Here is a 23,240-nt window from a genome sequence, read left to right as displayed (position 1 = left end):
TCTAGTCACATGCATTTCAACAGCAGGAGAGTAAGAGGACATGTCACAGTGTCATCTGAAGGCAAACTATACACACACACACAGACACTACATCAACCTTTCAATTTTAGTCTCTCTTCTGATTCTATCTCACATGACTGACGCTTTAATTATTGTAATGACGACACAAGAGTCACAATCCAAAGGAAGCAGCCAATTTCCACAGCATGCTGGCCTTTGGCTCAGAAATACACGTTACATGTAGAACAGCACTCTGACACAGTTCAGTTTCAGGATGTGAGGAGAAGCGCTCTTACAGAGCTGCTCCCTGCCCCTCACCTGGGTACCACCCATTCTTTGTGTGGAGCTGGTGCAGCTGAGAGGATATTTATGTGTCAAGGAAGGTGGCTTTCATCCACTTGATGATTGACAAGTTTGTCGTTTTATTTTCAATTGCTGAATAAAATCTTCTTTTGGTTCCGATTGCACTTTCCATCACTCGTTTCCCCCACAACACTCAGACAGTTATGCCCTTCGTCGTTTGGACTCTGTGGGGCACAGAAAGTCTAAGTGCTGCTTGCCTCTGGACAGATGTTCTAGCTGTGTGATACTGAGATGGAGGCAAAGCACTAAAGCCGAAGAAGCTAAAAACACAAAGAGTGCTGCACAGTCAGGTAACTCTGCAATAAACTCGTCACTCCACTGAGGACAGTAACTATAATATTAATCGAATACGGACCAAAGTTACTTGATACAGGCATCCAAAAAGAAGAAAACTTTTCAGCGTTTCTGGCTGTTCTAAAGTACAAAATCCTGTAAACGATGGAGTTCCTGTCAGAGCTACGCTACCTGTCGTCCACTGCGTGTAGCCTCCTACTTTCATACATGCACCGCAGCACTGGATGTTCCTGCAAATTCTTCAACTCGGAGAAAATGTCACAGATTTTCCAAAATGAGCGCATGAGCAACACAGGATGAACAAATGAATGTAGCCATTACATGTTTAGGATTACCAGATTAACTACTGGATGTCACATGCTACAACACACACACACACTCATTTGAAATGGGAATAGTTCAAACTGCATTTCTATTGATACTTGTTAATAGAGGACAGGGACTGTGGTCAGAGAAAGAATCTCTCAGTGGCCTCCTGCTACACTGGACTCTACACCCTTTATATGAACAAAACCTACAGCTGTGCAAAAGATGTCAGGTCATCTTGCAAGTGCCCCTGTATTCCTGCTAGACTCATCCATTTTGCCTTATTTGTCATCATTATTGTTCTGCTCTCTCTGTTTGAAGTAACAAGAACAAGGAAGAACACAGCACTGCATCAGCCTGCAAGAACACTACATAGACTCAGTGTGAGTGGATTCAGCCTCATGTTCAACACTTTCTTTTTCACTATCAAACCCTCCAGCTGAGACATTATTATTATTGTTAACACTGTGTGGAAATAATGCCCGCTAAATTCAACACTGACTTCATCTTAAGTAAGCATGTAGCAAACTTTTTAACCTAATAAATATTTAAAAATCAAAAGGAGAAATTAAAAGCCAACCTGTCAAAGAAAGCAGAAAACTATCCATCCGTGATTCCACGCCTCTTACTCGGCTATGTATTTGTCGAGCTTAGACTAAACCCTGGTGTACGGTGACAGCTATTAGGAACAGAGGGGAGGGGTGTGTGTGTGTGTGTGTGTGTGTGTGTGTGTGTGTGTGTGTGTGTGTGTGTGTGTGTGTGTGTGTACGTACACATAGCACACCCCCCTAACCCCCCTAAGAGGAAGAGAGAGTGGGCGTGGCCCCGAGACACCGAGAGCCTGAGAGAGGACTAAAATAACTACTGTATTTCCTTGACAAGCCGAGTGCAGAGCTGTCTGATAAATGCTCACACACTGACACACACACACACACACACACCTACATACAACCAGCCAATGTGAGAAAGAGGAAATTGAAATAACACACAGCGAGTGATTATGACACCACAGTCTTTCAAAGGCACACCGAGCTATTCAGAGTAGGTGTAAAGTGAGGATAGACGAAACACAAAGCACCCACTCAAACACAGAGTCTATGACTCAGAGCTGCAAAGGACATCTTTACACCAGCACAGGAGGGAACAATCAAGAGCACTGAACAGTGAACAGCAGTGAGAATCTTGTAGTTCAGATAACCATCAAACCTAAAAATACATCCTCAATTCCAGTCGGGATGCCGTGTCAAATACAAATAAAAAAATCAAAAAGTCATAAACTTTGATTTGATTCACAAAGTACAGAAAACATGTTCAATATTTAACTTAAAACCAACTACGTGAAGACTGCTCAAAACACGTTGAAGCCAGGTTCATCTTCTATGTCAAAATAATCAGTGTCATCACTTAACATGTAAACTATTTAGTCTAGGAATTAAACTCTATTCTCACACACACACACACACACACACACCAGGCAACCCAAATTATCCACTAGTTGCACACCATGGTCAGTGACTCTGCGCTCACTAACACTGACACTTTCTAACCAAGCTGGAAGCACAGCTGTCATCTTTATTTCTGTTGACCTGACAACTACAGCCCCTGTTGCCATGGGAATTGTGTCCCCAGTCCACAGGATCACTAGTAAAACCACTGGCAAGGTTATACACACAGACACAGATGCACATTTGCACACAAACAACAATCCTGCTGTGAGTGCCAGCATGAGCAGGAAATAACAGTGCAGAGACTTAAAGCCTCTGTGTGTGTGTGTGTGTGTGTGTGTGTGTGTTGCCTCTGAGCATGTTTCAGGGATATCTGGCCTCACCAAGGTCTCTTATATATTAAGCACAGAAGGCAATAGCTCCACCTACTGGTCATTAACAGATGTTACACCAACAAAGTGCAACTCTCTCTTAAGGTCTTGCTGTCGCTCTTTCAGCCTTACCTCCTGGTGAACAGCTTGAATCCAGTGAAGGACTTGGAGCAGCCAGTGTGGATCTCCTCTTCCTCCACGCAGAAAAGAGGCAACAAGGATGGAACGGGGGCGAAGGAAGAAGGCAAAGAGGAACTAGATGAGGATGCAGAGTTGCAGTCTCCATCATCTACTTTAACATTTTGTGACCACGTTCCCTCCCCTTCTGCGTTTGTGTCCACACTGGTTTCTTCAAGCTCACCACTGCAGGCCTCCAGGTCAGTCTCATGCTCCAGATCTGTACATGCTCCCGGTTCCGAATCCATGAGAGAGTCTGTTCAGGTCCTGTGATCTCACATTGTGTTAGAACGACCTGCAACGCTCCTGGATTTCTGGGTAGTCTTTGAAAAGCATGACGTTAAAGACGGGTCCACTTATGACTTCAGTCCAGCTCCTGTGTTACAAAGGAACTCCCACAGGACCACTTTAACTATTCCTCCTGCCAGCGAGTCCTTTACACTCTACCTCTCAATGACACCAGCGTCACTTAACTTATACAGATGTGAGATATGACCTGAAACCACGAGACAGAGAGTGAGTGTACATTGTGTCCACAGAGATATCATCAAACGACCACATGGGCAATCAAAACATGTCAGTAACTGAAGTGTGTCCTTAAAGAAGACACTACATGGTTCTCCTTCAGTTACTTAAGAACACTACTGTTAGTACTACTACAGTACAGCTCAACTAAATGTACTGTGCCTCAGTTATAGTGACCCATACACGAAAAGAGTTAAAGCTGTAATGACAAAAGTTACCTGTCTCTAAATAGAGTGTATAAAGCAGTGTGACGTAATAAACACAATTCTAATAAAGCCTTAAAGTGCAGTTCAACTACTGTTAGCCTGAATAATAATCAACACTTACAAGCTGGTCAAGGACTTCAAACATGGCCACCCAGCAGAAGCTACAAAGTCAATAATCCACAAGCCAAAGGTCGTTCACAAGAGAGACCAGGTGTGTGTGAGTGTGTGTGTGAGTCTACAGAAGGATTAGTGAGTCTTGAGGGAGAGTTAATCCTTCCAGTAAGCAGCAGCAGTGTGACTTTCAGAGTCCCAATCCAGCTCACAGCCACTCACTCTGCATCTCACCCTCCACACTTCTTCCTCTCCTCTTCTTCTTCTGACAAAGTTTAGACTCAGTCTTCTTCGCCTCCTCCTTTTGGATTCTTGTTGAGTTTAATTACACTTCATGTAATGTGGATACTGACACGCGCGCGCAAACACTATATCTACTCTACCAAACTGCTGCACACGCAGTTTGGTACATACACACTGATCCCGTGTAGTAGTACTCGGCCGGCTAAACCCAGGAAGTGGATAATGAAAACAATCAGGGCCTCAGCGTGAGTTGCCTTGTCACATGCCTGACTGAATGTCTTTAACTGAATTAATGCTGCTGTTCACTGTACATACCTTTTTATACGCACACATACACACAGACACACACACACAAGAAAGACAGAAAGAAAGAAAAAGAAAATGTAAAAAGTTTGGCGGGGTTGGTGAGAGATTTTTAAAATTGACTGTTGAGTAATGGAGTTGTTCTCGCTCTGCTGCACGGCAGCTCCATCGGACTTCGCTCTCTTTGCAGGTCATTACTATAAACCAGGTTGGTCAGTCTGCGCACACAGCCTGCTGTGAGTCTACCTTGAACATTTGCGTTAGCACTATATTTCAGACATTCACGCGCGGACTTTAGCGACACTGATCAGCCGTTCTCTCTGCCCTGCTGTAAATGCCCACATGAGGGTGCTGTGTAACGGACAGCCACTCAGTCCATGACAGGTTTTCACTTTCTGCTATATTTGTTTTAGATTAGTTTCTTTAAAACCTGGGATTACCAGACAGTCGTTACCGTGGTTTCAGCAGTGCTCGGAGGTTGCAACACTAATACAACTAATACACCATCACCGGAGAGGCTGTGACTACTGCTTCTTATCTACTGTATTCGTTTTATAGGTTTACACTTTCTAACATCAGCTCATTGACAGGTTTAATTACGCAGGAGGGAAAAATCTCAATTTGTCTAATTTCACTGTCTCGTCAGGTCGTTTTCACACCTGGAGTGGGTTTACTGTGGTCTGAATCAGTTCTTGATTTTGTAAACGTGTAGCGTTTTCCGTGGTTTTCGTTTGTTTTCACAGACAAAAATCCAAGCAAACAAAAAGGCGTCTCTACAAACCACGTGAGAATGATCAGTCCGGACATTGGCCAGATGTGTCTGGGGCGGGAGCAACAAAAGTAGCAGGTGCCGTGTTCCGGTCTGCGCGCGGGGAATGAGCGTTATTTCACGGTGTGTTGCTAGCTTGTACAGACCTTTGCACATCTATAGTACCGTCCCACATTGAGACTACGAACCATACGTCATTACAGGCCATTTAGCTCACACTTGTAACTAGGGGTGGGTTTTAATAATCGATTCATCGATTAAAATCGATTCTGGCTTGGATAACGTGAAATCGATTCATTAAAATCCTGAATCGATTTTTTAATATAAATTTATTTTGCCCGAAACACCAGAATCTCAGGTGAAACCTCACAAAATTTCAACAACCACCAAACAGCTAAGACAGTAAATGAGAGCAGGTACACGGATTCTGCACAAGGACGTAAACACACAGCGCGGACCCGCGGATCAGAATCAGTGAGATGTCGCCTTTCTCACCCGACGGGCGCTGCAGCTTTAAGCGGCTGTGCGCGCTCCCGCGAACGGCAATCACTTTCTGGCAGACAATCACTTTTTGGCACAACAACTGCGCTGATTCTGATCTGTCGGCGGGTCCGCGCTTTGTGTTCACGCCCTTTTTGCGCTGATTCTGAAGCTGTTAGTTTGATCTCTCTCCAAACAATATTGACCGAACCAGCAGCAAAAGAAGATCCAAACTACGCTTCACATAAACATCGTCATGAAATCACTCTGACTTTTACTGTTTTGTTTCCACCACGATAAAATCACACTTCATGCACAGCTCTCTCCCTCTCTCTCTCTCTCTGTACTTCAAGAACAGTTTCCCGTCTAAAAATCTGTTTTCTGCATTATTCGCTTGCTTGTTACGCACAAGTCTACCGTTGTTTACAGCGCTGTCGGCCGCTGTTTTTTTCCTTTTACTTACTTCCGAAAAGAAAACCTAATTTCTGCCGTTCAATACTGAACAAATTTAAACTTTTTAAAATTATGCAAAATGCAAAACACTTAGCCGTGTCTCTAATAAAACCGCTGTGACATCAGAGGTAACGTTCATATGTTGATTAATGGTTTTCTTTCGTTTTTGATGTACTGCAAAATATTTTTATAAAATCCCAGGCCAGGAAAACCACCTTCATGTTTTTCTGTGTTTTATCTTCAGCTACTTTGACACAAAGGCATCTGCTGTGATGCTCACACCTTTGATAAAGTCTTTTTATAGATACAAAAATATGTAAATGTACTGATCTGAATTATAATATTTCTGACTGTCAAAATTTGCCAGATTCAAATCGAATTTAATTGAATCGAATCGAATTGAATCGAATCGTGGATCGAATCGATTCGGGACCTTGTGAATCGGAAACGAATCGATTCTAGAAATCAGTGACGATACCCAGCCCTACTTGTAACGTACACGTGGTGGTTGGTTAGGATCATGTTCACACCGTGAACTAACCGCTCGATCGATGTGAAAACAAACACAGCGTTAGGGAATCTGATCAGAAATGCCGTTCACATTCTTAGGCTAATAAACAAATATTAATACCTCACTCATCACATATCCACTTACACAACAAGCCCTCAAGTATAAATTCAGTGGATGTGCATGTGCACCTTGGAGTCTGCCCTCAAACTATTGAAAGTGAGACGGAGTCAGAATTAGTGAGTGAGTGCAGAATTAAATATGGAGCAGAAGAATTACTGTGAAAAGCAGACATATTCCCAGCTGTTGCCTAACCCTGAACTCTGAGTTGATCTTTGCTGGGAGGGATACTCAGAGTTTTGAGAACAGCTGATCCTTTAGAGTTCACACCATGCTAGACTAGGATTGTTCTGTGCAAACATTTTGCAATGAATTTTAAATTTCATTTTGTGATACTTTTTACAAGAACTGGGCTGCATGCAACAAGGAGGACGTGTGAATTAGCATCCTGTCCACGGCAGCATTCACACTGCTTGTGTACACACACACACACACATATTGATATATTATAGATATATATAGATATAGATACACACACACACACACACACACACCTGCTCTTCTCCTTTCTGTTTCACTGTTCTCTCTTGTCCTTCGCCCACTCGGTATTTCCATGACAAATAAAAAGCCACTTAGCAGCCTGACACACAATTCAGAGAAATCCTTTTAACTTCCAAACACCCACAGCTGACCCATTTTCTGTGTTTCTCTGTAAAGAAGGGCTCAGGTTCTGAATCGTAACCATAACCCTATACAGCCCGATCATCTCATTTCTTCTCTATAGATGATATTTACGGAGTCAGAGGGACACTGACAGCTGATAACACAGTTGAAAAGTGGAAGTGTTGTGTTCACAGTTCATTTGTTCCGTTTGTTCATAAACACACACACATACTCAGAGTCCCGAGTAATCGATCACGGGGACATGCTCAATCCTGACTATTCTGCTTATACTATTATAAGCAAATGTTTCACTTATGTGTCAATGTATGTTTCAGTTACAGTAATACTTGTGCAGCAAGATAGGTTTTTAATTAGGACAACATGGTGCAGCGGTTAGCACTGTGCCCTCACAGGAAGAAGGTTCCTGGTTTAACTCTCCTCAAGCATGGGTTTCCTCTGGGTACTCCAGCTTCTTTCCACAGACCAAATACATTAGGTGTATAGAATACAGTGCTATATGAAAATTAAGACTGTCCACGTAAGATTAGAGAAGCACTCTGTAAATGCCAACTTGCTGCAGCAGTGAAGGCAGAGCCAGCTGATCCTGGTTCTGTTTACAGATTTGAAAATTCTGCACTGGTGTGAAGACTTCGACAACAGCGAATGTTGTCACTAGTTGTTATTATTGCCATTAAAATGAGTCTCTAATGTTGTAGGCTATTTATTTTACAGTGTGAAGCAACGTAAGTGGCAGCTGTTGTGAACTGGAGCATGTATTTGGTCTGTGGAATGAAGCTGTGGGTGTTTGGAAGTAGCATGTCTTTATCCTGTCTTCCTTCTCTCTCCCCAACCGGTCGCAGCAGATGGCCCCGCCCCTCCCTGAACCTGGTTCTGCCGGAGGTTTCTTCCTGTTAAAAGGGAGTTTTTCCTTCCTACTGTCGCCAAAGTGCTTGCTCATAGGGGGTCATATGATTGTTGGGTTTTTCTCTGTATGTATTATGGTAATGTCTACCCACAATATAAAGCACCTTGAAGCGACTGTTCTGATTTGGCGCTGTGTAAATAACATTGAATTGAAAACTGCTGCTACATGCAGAGTGGACTGTGGACCCTCCCCATTTAATGGTCACACCCAGAACACTGGACCAGTCACCTCGATTTCTCTTTAAGCCAACATGGTGACCATAACTACATATTTAAGGAAAAGCATTTCATTGTGAAGCTTGTTTGTTTTAACAAATTATATGCTGGGACATATTACACTGGAGCAGGCTAACTGATTACACAGTTAGAGGTTTGATCTGCAATAAGTAGAACAAGAGGAAAACTGTTAAGCTCTTTATACAAGACTGAGATATTTTCATTTTGCATATAGCCACACTTCACTACACCTATGCACACCTTGCATACAGCTGTATTGTAATAACATGTGAGTTCCCAGAATTAGAGTTACACTAAGTATTCAGCGTGATGTGAGACACTGATGAGTCACGAGTATAGATCTGCACCATCTTTCTACTGACTGTCAGCTCCATGTCTTATTGTTAGTGTTGTCACAGAGCGACAGTGTTGAACAGACCTCATGGGGCCACTGCTGATTGGCTTGATTCTTCATCACGAAACAAACAATCACATCATTTTGTCATACTTTTCTTACTTTAGCAAAAAAGTCAGATGATAGAGTTTAATTTTAAGTGATCTTCTGTCCATTGTAGGGGACAGTACTGATCAGAGACATTGACTGACCTACTTTCTGTATGAGAGCCTGCAGACTGATAGCTAATGCTAACTAGTCCTTTGCTTGTTGAATGTAGCAAGATAATCATGACAGAAAAGAGGAGGAATGGTAACAAAATTGTGATGAGTTATTGTTCTCTGCAAAAACATCGCACCTCGCTTTCCATGCTCCTGTGCATTGCCCATTCCAGTATAATGCAGCTAACCCATGACAGCATTTATTGTTGTCAGAGTCATCACAGCGTGTCACAACAGCACAGACCTGTCGGATCAGCCAGCAGCGTGTATATCCATGGAATGAAAACCATCTGCTTCCTGGCTAATGCAGAGAAAACATTTGAATGCATGCTTGTCAAGTGTTCACGTGTGCACAAAGTTTTAATAAATGAATGTGTCCTTACACATCAGCAAACTGATGTTAACTAGGCTTAATTTCAGTTGATAAAAGGCAGATAAAACTATTTCCTTCACTGTAGAAAGAGAACTAGACCTTCAGTCTGATAGGCCACTTTTCACTTCCCAGTGTGTTTGTCAGTGTGTAATTTATGACAGATACATGAAGAGCAAAATCAGCAAAATCAGTGAAAGATATGATAACTACAACACAACATTTTATGTGTTTATGTACATATACTAAATATGAAAAACACTTAGGGATTATTCACTCCCAAGCAATCTTTAGCCAGGAGTAAAAGTCATTTTGGGGGTTTTTTCTCCTTCATTTGTAAAGTTCTCACACAGCCCCTGGCTCCTTACAACGATGGCGTACAGACTTGTGGAGGTTTTTTTTGAATAAACTGGATTCACCCATAGTTTATCAAGCTTACACATACTTGAGCCTCTGGCTACTGAGCAGGATTAGATAATATGTGTTACCCATAGATCATGTACATTAGGGGACACGTACAAACTGAACAGAAAGGATATTTCAAAATGGGAAATGGTTATATCTTCTTTCTTGTTAAAGGCATATCCTTCATGTAGCTGCTTGTTTTAGACATTGGCAGTTCTCATAACACCTGATCTAACTTTTTACCTAAGTTTTATTGGCTTTAATCCATCAAGTTGTGTTCTGTTTGTTAAAAAAGCATGATGCCCTCGGGATGGAGGCTCAGTCCTTCAAACTAAAGGCTGGATCGTATGACACGCAGAGCTAAAAATCAATAGAAAACAGCCAAGCATGAGCTGTGAGGTGTTCAGTGTTTGAAAGCCAAGTGCATCGTGCTGTTTATAGCATCAGCTGCACCTCTTCCCTGCCTGTAGGCAAACCGTGGTGGATTTAATCTGCAGTTTCAGTACCCATGAAACATTTCCCAAAGCATCACAACACATGTACGTGATACTGGTCATTAAATTCAGCTGGATGAGCCTTCTTTGGAGCAGGAATGATAACAAACATCAGGAACAGTGTGAGTATCTATGGACTGCTGAAATACGGGACACCAAGCTGCTGACGGCTGCTCCGTGCGGGTCTTTAAAAGAAAAGCTGAAATTCTGTCAGAAGAATTCTTAGAGCTGACATGTTTAAAAAGAGACAGAGCAATGGATCAGGTAACAGGCCGTCATAATCACCGCTCAGTGATAAGCACTTCAGCTGGTGAAACCACCAGCCAAAGCCTGACCCACACTTTAGGAGTCAGATTTATAGAAGTGTTCCTCTAAAATATCCATCTGTGGCTTCCTAGCTACACTCAAAAGCTGATTCGGTTCTCCTTGTACAGATCAAAGTGCTACACGATCAGGATTTAGGAAAGGGAAATTTCCTTCCTATTGATGCATGATTTTCAGTCTGTGCAGAAATGAATGATCTGTTATTGGTTTTACAGCCTAATTTATGTCAGAACAATGAAAAATATTCTGTCAGTACCAAGAAACCAGCTCCCTGTGGGTCAGCGCTGTGCTTTGTCCACAGTTACTGTTTTGGTCTTTCATTTGCAGATAGCACTCTCCTATCCTGTGTTGAATCAGGCAGTGACAGGTGGATAAACTCACCAAGAACAAAAACAGGTGCTATCAGAGTAGCTGGTGTTGAATACAGCGAGTTGTTTGGTTTGCAGCTTTTGCTTCATTACCAAATGGGGGGCACAAACTGCATAAAACAAAATCTGCTTTTGCTTTGTGAACACAAAGCACATAAAACAGGAAACACCACACTGAGACAGACAAAAAGCTAAACTAAAGAGACAGGACTGACTGGGGAGACACAACTAAACAGAAGAACCAGCCAACCACAGGCAGACACAGGGAACAGACAGGGAACACAAAAGGGAACTAACAAACCTATAATCAACAAAAGTTATGCAAGGGCACCACATTAAACTCAAAAGCACAAAGGAACAAATGACCAAAGCACTATGAGCTCACTATAAAGCTACTCATAAAGCCTCTCTAAAAACTAAGGCAAATCATGAATTGCCAAAAAACCTGACGTTTGCACAGGACAGAAACCTCAGTCCTCTGACAGGAGAGAGCACAGTTTTACATTAATCGTGCCAATTTAATCGATTGTGTCAAAGGTCACCAACCAGGAACCTCTTCTGTCGCCACAGTTACCCGCTGATCATCTATGGCTCACATCACCTGTACATGCTGCATGTTTGGTATAATGTTGTCTTTTGAAGGGTTTTTAGCCACTTGGCCCCCATGCTAGCATATCGCATGTCATTTGCTTACAGTTAGAATTAAGCACCTTGAGGTGACTCTTGTTGTGAGTTGGTGCTATATACAGAAAATTGAACTGAAATTGATTTGACAGCTTTGACGTGAGGTAAGATGGCTGAATTTTCCCCCAAGGTTCCATCTGCCTTTGCCCTTCAGTCTCCGTTTTACAGCATATCCTTTATGTAGCTGCTTGTTTTAGACATTGCCAGTTCTCATAACACCTGATCTAACTTTTTAACTAAGATTACTTACTTTGCCACTCTTCTCTGCTTATAGGTAGTCCCAGATCTATAATAAATAACTAGCACTAATAGAAGGAGCCACAGATCTCTAGTCACCATGCTAGATCTGTATGGTGCCTTATGGATTATTATTGCACGCTTACAAAGAAGAGTTTTTGTTTTATGCAGCTGAGGATGCGAGACAAGAGATGAGCGGCTGTTTGCTGCACCTGCTTCAGCAGGCTCAGCTAATGCACCAATGCGTGCCGCTCACAAACATCAGCGTGAACGTCAGCATGCTGCCACAACGTTGTATACCAGGGATGACGAGAAGATTTACAAACTAAAGGCGTAGCTGCAGCTACTGGCTGAAGCAATAAAAACTGACCAGACTAAGGGGAAAAATAGTCCCAGAGCACACTCTGCTCATTCAGTCAGTCCCAGTTCCTGAACTTTAACTCTTTTCTCTTTTCTCGGTCTGTTTTTAACCACTTTTTTTTGTTGTTGTTGTTCTGACTTGGACGAACCAACCAGATATCCTTCATCAGCTCAGTATTCTTCTCCACCTGCTTGGAATAGCCTCAGCTCCATGTTTTCAGCTAACAGAGTGAGCCACACCTCAAGACGTTCACCAGTTTGCCTTCTCTGCCTCTGAAATCTTCTGTCAGATGGTCCCTTCTCCTCCAGGCTCTCACACCCACCAGCTTCTCATCAGACTGTAAACATGCACAGAGCTCTACAGCACACATATCAATGATAACAAATGTACTATATTAGGCCACTGATACACACATTTCAAAATAACTTACAGGGAATGTGAATTTGCATTCACATTCCCTGTTCTGTGGAAATGCTGCTCCAGGGGGAACATGCTGCTCCAGCATGTTCCCCCTTCAGTAAACACTGGGCTGAATTTCACTGGAAGGAATCATGATGCTGGTTTTTTGTCGTTTGTCCATGCACGGCTGTTTGTCCTTTATGAACACAGCCCCAGGTTATTAGCTTGTGTCAGAAGAAAGCATTTCGCGTAATGGTGCTACAGAAGAGCCACAGCACGACAAAAAAAGGGTGGCTGGGGGGGGGGTGGGCAGGAGCATGTCCTAATTAAAATCCATAATTATATTTACTTTCTTGTGTACAGAAAAGCAATATTTCCTCCTGAAGGTTTCACAAGATAAGGACATAAAGAGCTGTGGGGGTGGCACCAATCTGCCCGTCTGTTTCACTATCGATCCTTTAAACAGAATAAGTTCATCTAATTACAGAACAGACACAGTTTATTCCAATGACTATTACTATCATCCTTACAAGGAAAGCAGTGTCTAAAGTCTGACTGTTATCAGCATCTGCTACATATGTGCAGTCCTTTCCTTCCAGCTGCTTCTGTATGTTTGCAGCTGCGTGGAGTGCACGGGCCTGACTTCCATGTGCAGTCACTGTTGTCACTGACTGCCATTGTCAGCCTGTGGTTAGAAATACAAACACGACAGCAAGCCATATTCTGTTTTATGCAAACACAGACACACACACCTGACATGTTCCTAACTGTTGCAACACTGTTTTCGTCATCATGCAAAACACAGCACCAAGGTTTTGTTCTTCTCTGCAATTTTTACACCCTGCAAAACCATTTGATTATAATAAATGCAAATACGGCGCAAATAATTCAGATCTCTCCCTGTAACATAATTGCATCAGGCTATTAAACATGAAACTACAGACGGAAAAATCTAAGTTAAAGGGATGCTAGGCTGAGGCTTTGTATGGTGCAACAGCACTACTTTAACAGCTGTGAGGCACCGAACATCAGCATGAACAGTGTTCAGTCTATACTGCCACAGAGACACTAAAAACAACAACATAACAACAGACGCTTTGGACGAACCCATTTTAATCAATAGCACCAAAAATGAAACACGCTGCCTCTGGAGCTCGAATCACTGAAGCCTTTCAGGAGCTGTCGCTGCATACTGTATCCAATCGTTCCTGCTTCATGTAGAGTTAATTCATGTCACACACTTGTGTTACAGCTAATGGAATTCCGGCTGCCCTCGAATTTTATGTAGATTTTCTCACAGCATGAACTATACACACAACAACACACACTTTGTAGGCAACAGATACAGATGATCCTTACATAACTCGTCTGAGTCAGGAGAGCTGAAAGCCAGGCCAGCCCCCCACCCCCCCACCCACACACAATCCCATGTGGATTACAGACCATACTAAATTATGCTGAGATTATGCCTCATGGTGGCAGTGACATAAGAAACCAGCTGATGAACAGTTTCACTGAGAACTTCAGTGCAGTGATGGAGAACATGAAAGCTTTTCTCTGAATTCAGACAGTGGTGAGGACCTCAGGCAGATTTAACAGGGAACACAAGGAACTCTGAACTAAATCATGACAAACACCCACCTGTCTTCCTTCAGTTTATCAATATTGATGGTAGATGGCACCTTTAACATGAAAGACCAGCTGCAAGAAATGAGAGAGTCTGACAAAATGCCATGTTTCAGGTGTAATACTGCCTGCAGATGATGTTTGTACAGTACACTGAGGCTCGCTGAGGGTTGTCCTCTCAGCTCCTGTGGCGCACGGCTAACACATCTGCTAAAGGTTTTAGATCCCATGTGAGTTAGCAATGCTCTACCGTCTATTAATAGCAGGAGTAAAGTGTTTCTGCAGCACAGCATCATACATCCAACCACACATGCAGGTGTAGCCTGAACAGAAGCTACATCCACAGCCACAGGTTCAGTCAGCACAGCCAGGCAGAGCAGCTGCAGCTGTGCTCAAAGCCACTCCATATGCATGTCCCACTTCTTTCTTTTGAAAAGAGTAAGAAGCACATCATTCATCTCTAGTCCTAAAAGCCAAACAAAAACCTTCTTACTAAGCAGACAATCACTGTAAATAAAAAAGAGAGGAGAAAAAAGAATGAAGGGGAAACAGCAGAAATTGAACAGGCTAAAAACTGTCCAATAAAGTACCTGCAAGTACTTTCATCATTCCTATTTGCAGTCCTGCTCAAAATACATCAACAGCAAGTCCGTCAATATCTGAAGGAAGTTGGAGAGCATTCATATCTGACAGCAGAGCCAGAGCTCATGAGAGCTTCAGAGAAACAAATGCCTGCCCACCGTCTCAGGTCATCGCTGGATGTTAGCTTTGGGGTCACCTGCAACAGGCTGCTATGACACATGAACTGAGAATCATATCAGGAAAATTAGGTCAGACATGTCTGCAGTCACCTTTTCACGGGTGTAGCTCACAGCATGCCCCACTAGTTATTATCAGGCTGGGGTGCTGCTGAGAGCATGAAGGAGGCAGCACACGTGACATCTATTCACTGTGCATTATCATGACACTGACTGATGGAAAAATACTTTCACTTCCTGTATTTGAAGATCTGACTTTGTTCTCCTCACCCAGACCTGCTCAGTGCATCTGGGGCACGTGGAGCGCTTGCTGTTTATCCTCGCCGACACGACCCTGAGTACAAGCGGCGTGTGTCAGCGATGCTGGCCTGATCGGGGGGTGGAAAAAGTAAAACACAACCTGAGACCAGTGAAACACTGGGCACCAGCTCAGCGTTTAATAAAAGTGCACGTTTTTAGCTGCAGTAGTGAGAGGAGAGCTGGTAAAGGGAGGGCTGGAGATGAGGACCAATAATCAAATTAAAGACAAACAGATCGTAACTACAGTTTCTAAGGCAACAGACGGGCCATATTTCATTGATGAGAAAACAAAAAGGACAATCCAGTTGACAGTGACAGCCCAGTGTGGTGCCATTTCTGTAAATACAGAGCAGGATCAGATGGTAAAATGGATTTTAGATTACAAGCTTCACTTATTACTTTCCTATTGTTGCTCCTTTTCAGCTGACCAATCACATTAGCTGTGTTAGAGGGTGTCACCCTAGTAACCCAGGAAATGGATTCAAACATTGATCCTAACACAGCGAGTTGAACTAATGGAGCCCTTACGGTCACCCTTCTCCCGCTGTGAACAGTGTGAGAGACTGAAAGAGGCATACATACATACACAGCAGTCCTCCTACACCTACAGTAGCGCTCTCCAAACCAATCAACTCATCAGTTTTACTGCTTATCTTTTTGATTCCTCCTATTTTTCAAGCCTGTTATGTCTGTAAATCTTTTATTGAAAGCACTTGCTGGAAATACACATATTTTGTATGCCTCACAGATATGAGACTTCTTGTTTCAGCCTCCTTAGTGTCCTCTTCTGTCACACCAATCGGTGCATGTGCCAGTTTCGTATGCAGCAAAGTCGTGCACATGCTTTTATTATCTTCTCTTTATAGTTTCAGTTGGGAAACCTGTTGGAGGTGGCTGTAGCTCCGAGGTACAACAGGTCATCTATTAATTGGAAGGTTGGTGGTTCAGTCTCGTTCAGCCATTCAGAGTGTGAATGTGTGTGAATGTTGGAAAGCACCGAAAAAAAGTGCTTGTATGAATTGGTGAATGAGCCGTGAAAGAACCAGTCCATTTACCTGCCATCACATCTATACTGAGAACACACCAGGTCATATTCATGGTCATAATCATCAGGATTTTTGCTATTGGTGAAAGTACAAGGAAGAGAATCACTAAGCTCACCTCAGTCTCTTCTTCAGCCTCTTACTCAGTGTGCACTACCACTGATTACATTGCACCTGATATTGCACCTTACAGCATATATAACTTCATCTGTCTGTCTTAAGCTGGAACAGTGTTCATGTCAGGGTCAGGTGAAAGGAATCCTGACCACTTCACTCTGGGTAACATTTCACCTCTTGTTAAAGTGTAACTGTGCCTTTCCACAGTATGTCCCAGCACGTAGACAACATGAGAACGATCAGTGTTTCGTTGCCACTTTCACTCCTCTGGTCTGTTTGGAGACTTCCTACCTGTAAGACACCTGCTTCCTGAAGGTCAGCTGCACAAACTCTGCCTCCATCTGGGATACTGCCAGCTGCTGCTCAGCTCCCTTCAGCTCTTTCTGTTTGGGTACCTAAAATCAAAACACATCTGTTGTTTCCGATGAAAGCTTCCTTCCTCACACAGGCGCTGGCAGCCTGCAGCAGCGGCTCCTGTACGCGGTAAGTATGGAAGGAGAGCAGCACACACCTGAGAGACGCCGGGCTCCTGTGCGCTCCTGGAGTTTTCCAGCCCAGCAATCACGTCGTCCTCCTCGGCCACGTCTTCCAGCTCGGGCCGCTCCGAGTCTCTCATCATCGCTGCGATCAGCGCGGCCTGAGTGCTTTTACCCGGATTAATGCTCCTGTCCTCGGCACGGTGTCGCTGCTCCCGGTGCTGCTGCTGTGTTCCCAACGGTTTATTTTGGTGCGCGTTTACACGAAACTACAGTCCCACCCTCCACGCTGCGTGACACACCAACCCGGCGTGGACCGTAACTGTCCTTGAGACGCACACGATAAAAGTTGCGTGCGGCAGGTGAGAACTGTCCTCCTGTCCACTCACGCAACGTGTTGCCGGAAATCAGCTGTGAGCGCTCGCACCCCCGCCCCCCTTCTCTCTCTCTCTCTCTCTCTATTGAATGACTGTGATGAGGGCAAGTAATAAAACACGTCTCGTGTTTCTGGGATTTAGAATGGCTGGTGTGTGTTAAGAGCTTGCTTTGAGCTTAGAGGGAGGCTGCTGGTAATCATTTGAGTGTTTGATCAGAGCACTGACTGTTTCTGCTCTGCTTCTAATGTTAGTAAATGAGTGGCCTTTCAGAGAGCCTAAACATGTTCAGAAACTCGGGGAATTCTGCACACACGTCAGGTCTGGTCTGGAAAATGTAGGTATTTTATTGGTTCGGGACATGGAAGTTTCAAATGGCTCTAGAGCGCCACCTATACAGGCAGTACTGCAGGTACATAGTTTGACCTACGGTACATGAATTACATTTGCTACACACGTGTAACGACCAGTGTGTCCCAAACTTCATGTCCTTGATAGGAGTCTGATTTGGGAGACATGTATGCGCCAATATTAGGTCACACATATGGCGCCAAGTAGGTTCTGATCATCATCCAACCTCATGGAATTTGAATTGGTGGCAATAAATAATAGAATGTATGTTAAATCAATAAATTTCATTGAGTGAACACTGAATTCTGTCATTGATTCTTGATCATTTTTGAAATAACAATAAGATAAAATTGTGTTGCTATTGAGGCTGTGTCTTAACTATGTGTGTTAACTCTATAATAAAATGACTATTCTTGGTGTTAGAGTGTTTCTCACACATAAACTGTGATGCTTATTACCGTGAAACATGTTCATTTTAAGAGTGAGACTGAGCAATATATGGAACTGTTTGGTATCAACCTTGTAGAAACTAGTTATTAAAGGTACCTTAACATTCTCTATCTTACCTGTTGGGATTCTTTATTTCAGTGCATTGTTGCCAGTTGCAAGCAGACATTTTCCAGATATGCAGTGCAAAAGGCTCCTGAGACTGAATTGGGGGTTAATCCTGAAAATAATCAAATCTAAATGCATTTTAATACATAATACTGTCAACACAGTTCATCTGTCATGTGCTGCAGTCTCGTGTTGGCTGGGGAGACTTACTTACCACTTAGCACTAGTAAGAAAATAATGCAATCCCACTGAACTTCAGCATCTAGACCTGTGGCTAGCACAGAAGAGGAGCATGGACAAAAACCTACTGAACATTAAATAGAAACAAGATGAACTATGATAAAGCAAGTGCATACACCCTCTCAGAGGAAGTACAAGTCAGAAGAACAATATTGTCATCTTTTATGTAGCAGGTTATTGAAAGAGTCTTCTCCAAGCACAACATCCCAGTGTGCTTCAGACCCAGCCACACACTCAGACAAAATGTTCAGTTTTGTTGTACAATAGTACCAAGTATGACTGTGCAATGACAATAATCTGATCTAAAAACTGGTTCATCCCAAAGACAAACTTAACAACGTGGTGTATGCTGTACAGTGCAGCGAGGAGTGCTCAGACCTCTGCACTGGAGAAACCAAACTGCCACTTCATAAACACATGGCACAGCATAGAAGAGCCACCTTGATGGGACAAGACTCTGCTGTCCATCTGCATCTAAAGGTCAAAGGTCACTCATTCAAGGATGCCAGTGTTCACATTTTGGACAAAGATGGTTTGAAAGAAGAAGAAGCCATCTATGTCCACTGTGAGCGACCATCTTTGAACAGAGGGCGGGGCTTACAACACCAGCTGTCTGCCATCCAGTTTTGAGATCCTTCCCAGACGCCTTAACGCCCACTCACATCCTGGGCCATTTGACTTCAGTAAATCACATGATAGGGTGGGGCTAAGTCTCACAGTGGGTCCACCTGAAACCTTGGCTGATTGTGACCCACGCCCATTTTTACACCTTGGCTCATGTGATTAAACAGAGGATCAATAGGGGGTCCGTGACCCTCTTAGGGAAACTCCCAATAGGGCTCAAAAATCTGGGACTCACCACCAGTTGCCCTTAGAACTGAAGAAGCTTCTCAGATGAGAGCACTGTAAAATCTAATTAGTTCCCAGAACTCAAAAAAATTATGGAAACTCGTTGCCTCAAAAAAAATTGAGTAAAGCTTAGCTAAAAATGACTAAGTTAGGACAACTTATTTACTTTGAGTACTCTGTACAAGCTCATTTGTTCCCAGAACTCAAAAAAATTGGATAAAGTTTACGTAAGATGACCAAGTTAGGGCAACTTACTCATTTTGAGTACACTGTACAGCCTTGTTAGTTCCCAGAACTCAAAAAAATTATGGAAACTCGTTGCCTCAAAAAAACTAAGTAAAGCTTACTTAAGATGACTGTTAGGACAACTTATACATTGCAAGTCTGCAGTATTAAGAATAACTTGATATTTCTGACTGTACAATACTAATTCTTTACCTACTGACAAACATGTTAAGTTCAACTAAATGAAAAAACAATTTGTGGTAACCTGAATGTGATTAAAAATAATTAATCAATTTTTGTAATGATGTTAAAATCAGCCCAACTTTTATTTTCAAACACAACAAAGTATAACAGCCAACATACTGGACACTGTTCTGCTGAACAACAAACAATTATATTGACATCACTGTTATAATCTTAAAATGAAACAAAGTCTCAGATGTAATTATTCTGAAAACAAGTTTAGGCCTACCACAGTTTGTTTTGTACTTACATTACTTATATAATCAAAATAAAATATTTATTGTTCTGTCACAAGTGCAGTCTCTAATTTAAACAACACATTTGTTTTCCATTCCAACACATGAGCTGGAATGTTGTATTATTTTAAGGACGGCTTGTTTCCAGTCCAGGCATTACTGCCTGAATGACTGTCATGGATCGAGGTGATCCAAATGTAGGTGCAGAAGAAAGTCTTTAACTTCCCTTAAGTACAGTGGCAGTGGATGTGGGTTGGAGATGCAATGAGCTTGAACCTGCAGGCGACCATCTTCACTGACCACACCATCTGTGACGGAGGCCTCATCTCTCCTGTTGTCCTGCAAGCAAACAATCATATTTTTTGGAACATGAACTTAATTGCTTTCTTAAAACATTTCTTTCTGCATTTGGTATAAAACAGACTCCAATTTAGACAATCTCAGACAAATGAATGTCTTGTTATCAGGCCTTTGCCAAACTTGATGACATGCTGAAGAGGTCATCAAACCATTTGATTCAGCTGTGTTGGAGTAGGGATGCATCTAAAAGCTGCAGGACGGTAGCTCTCGAGGACTAGGATTGGGCACCCCTGCTCTAAACTAAGTTTGGGGGATGTGATCTTTCGAGAAATGCAGACCAAACTGTTGTTGTTTGTTTACTTACACAGCATGTCTTGTAGAATTAACTGTGGTCACCAGCAACAGCATAGTGCAGTCATATCTCAAGTCTAATAACAGAAGACAGGAAAAGATCAGTAAAGAAACAACTTCCCCAAACCAAAGCACAAACAAAACAATAAGTAAAACAGGCTGATCTAAAGTATGATTAAAGTTCAGCCTGATTAATATAAATGTCACTGACAGTTGCTAATATATTGGAAACCAAAAAATACTTACCACTGAGTTGATGTCTTTCTGTCCAACAACAGGAGTGCTGGTCCCGAGCCTCAAAGACAGTAAGAAGCAAGCAGGGAGAAAAACAGAACATTTTTCAGAAACTGATTTGATCCTTAATGGCTGTGCAATCATTGTAACATAGAGTTTGCTTATGTTGTTAAATAAAGGCTAGATTTGACATTAATAGATGCCACAGATGTTCTAAAGCTGCCACAAAGCATGAAAAAAAATAGACGTCTCCGAAAACGTCGGAGATTTTTTGCAAATATGTGATGTCTTGATAAATCGAGCAGATATTTGAAATTTACACAGCTACATTCTCGCCTGAAAATATCTTAAAAGTTTATTTTGTGACCCAGAAAAAGTAATAAGTTTTTCAGCCGCGCTCCTCCGCCATTGCCGCGCTTACAAGTACGCACAGGCTCTGACAACCGTGGCCGACAAATGCGATCCTCCTTTTCCCCAGACTACCCTTTCTGGGTCACAAAATAACCTTTTAAGATATTTTCAGGTGAGAATGTAGCTGTGTAAATTTCAAATATCTGCTCGATTTATCAAGACATCACATATTTGCAAAAATGCTCGGAGAGCTCTGTTATCCACCCCCCACACCTACCCCACCCCTAACGGCTGCACCTCCCGAAGAATTTTGTCTGGGCTCTTATCTCACTTATTTATTTCAAGCTATCAACAGAAAATTTCACCACATAGTTTTATGTAAGGTTTTTAAGGCTGTGGTGTTAATTTTTAAGTAACATGAGCCCAGCGACAGCAGCAACGCTAGGCTAACACTAACTAGCTAGCAAGATTATAAACCTGGTGCTAAACTAAGAGAAGCCACAAATCAGTTTGAATAAGAGTAAATTTATAAACTCACCAAGTCAGTGTATCAGGTAAAGATCCACAGCAATGACAACAATAATATCTTGAGCTGAGCTTCTCCAGGTTTGCTCAACATATTCCATAAAAAATGCACCGTGAACATGCGGACTGATCCGAGAGGGAGGAGGACGGTAGTCACGTGGCATTTTCAAAACACATCTTTCATCCTTCCGCACTGAGAAGCAAAACTTCCAGCTTGCTTAGTTTTTCTAAGTTAAGACAACTCAAATAAATGGAGTTTATCAGCGTTTTTGCATAAAAAGTACTGGTAACTTATTTAAATCGAGTTCTAATAACAAGTTGATAAAAATTGAGTTCAGCCTATTTAATATTTTTAATTAAACACAATATTACATTTTACAGTGAGGTGAAACATCTTCAAGAAACTTAAAGGAGTCCTCAGTCCTCTCCTGTGGACTGAGCAAAAACATGAGTCAGCCCTTAGCCTCTACAGAGAAAATAACAAAGTACAGTATGATGAGAGAGGCACCTCAGTGTCAGCCATATATATTTAATTTTGCCTAATATACTGGGATGTTTATAGTTACATGTATTTATACTTATTAGAACTATATTGTTATATTTTGTAACTCTAAGGTACAGTGTATTATTTAATTTAGTTTAGTGAATTACTGTTTAGGAGCAACTGTGACCACATAATTTCCTCTGGGATCAATAAAGTATTCCGATTCTGATTCGAGCCTAAAAAGCCTCCTAACACAAGGAATGAACCAGTATTCCCTGACTAAATGTGAGTGGTTGCTGGAGGATGATGGCAGTCACCAGTATTTTATTTGAAATACAAAAAAATGCCTTAGTTATTCACAGTTATAGGTGTTTCATGGCATTTTATGTTAGATGTGTTAATTCGGTTTTGGTCACTGTATTGATATCTATTTAAAAAAAATAGGAAAATTCTATGAAATGAAAGATTTTTTATTTTTTTTTAAATTGTGCCGCTGCCTGGGCCGGAGACCTGCCAGTCAAAGCAGCCATGACTCTAACACACTTATTCAGGTGGATGAATAATAAAAATATGCATGATATGCATTTTGAGAGCAGAGACAGTTATTTTCCCAGTGGGATGTAATAATCGGATGTCAGAACCACCAGAGTCCACTGAGATCATTTTTACATTTTAACATATGAGATAATAATAACAATAACAATAATAATGATAATGGATACTTATTCATATATTAAAGTAATACTTTCTGATAGTATATAAGAAAGAAAATATGACAGTCCAGTAGGGGGCAGCAGAACACACTATATTATTGAAGAGCCTTACCCTTACAATAAAATTGTTGTAATGTGGTACTATATGAATTGAATTAAATACTTGTGTCACACAGTGAGAGTGAGAAAAAAATGTGGGCGTTAAGGCGTCTGGG

The 23,240-nt window shown here is 42.1% G+C and overlaps 1 protein-coding gene across 9 annotated transcripts in view; it reads right to left on the bottom strand.

Moving 5' to 3' along the window:
- Positions 1-17,414, bottom strand: part of LOC116332517 (diacylglycerol kinase zeta-like) — a 97,267-nt gene extending 79,853 nt beyond the window's left edge. For 7 of the 9 annotated variants that reach the window (XM_039607514.1, XM_039607515.1, XM_039607516.1 and 4 more), the window contains exon 1: positions 1,544-1,647. Coding sequence is in view for 2 of the 9 variants with exons in the window: in XM_039607520.1 (XP_039463454.1) it covers positions 2,912-3,204 (293 nt within the window). In the remaining 7 variants the exon portion in view is untranslated. Of the gene's footprint in view, positions 1-1,543; positions 1,648-2,911; positions 3,453-3,808; positions 4,260-16,809; positions 16,914-17,029 lie in introns of those variants that run through there. The other 2 variants (XM_039607521.1, XM_039607520.1) reach the window with 2 other exon arrangements.
- Between the last annotated feature and the right edge of the window lie 5,826 nt (positions 17,415-23,240).

Source organism: Oreochromis aureus, linkage group 23 (genome assembly GCF_013358895.1).
Source record: "Oreochromis aureus strain Israel breed Guangdong linkage group 23, ZZ_aureus, whole genome shotgun sequence".
Lineage (NCBI taxonomy): Eukaryota > Metazoa > Chordata > Actinopteri > Cichliformes > Cichlidae > Oreochromis > Oreochromis aureus.
Note: the sequence above shows the minus strand (reverse complement) of the source record. Positions and strands in the feature narration are given on the sequence as shown.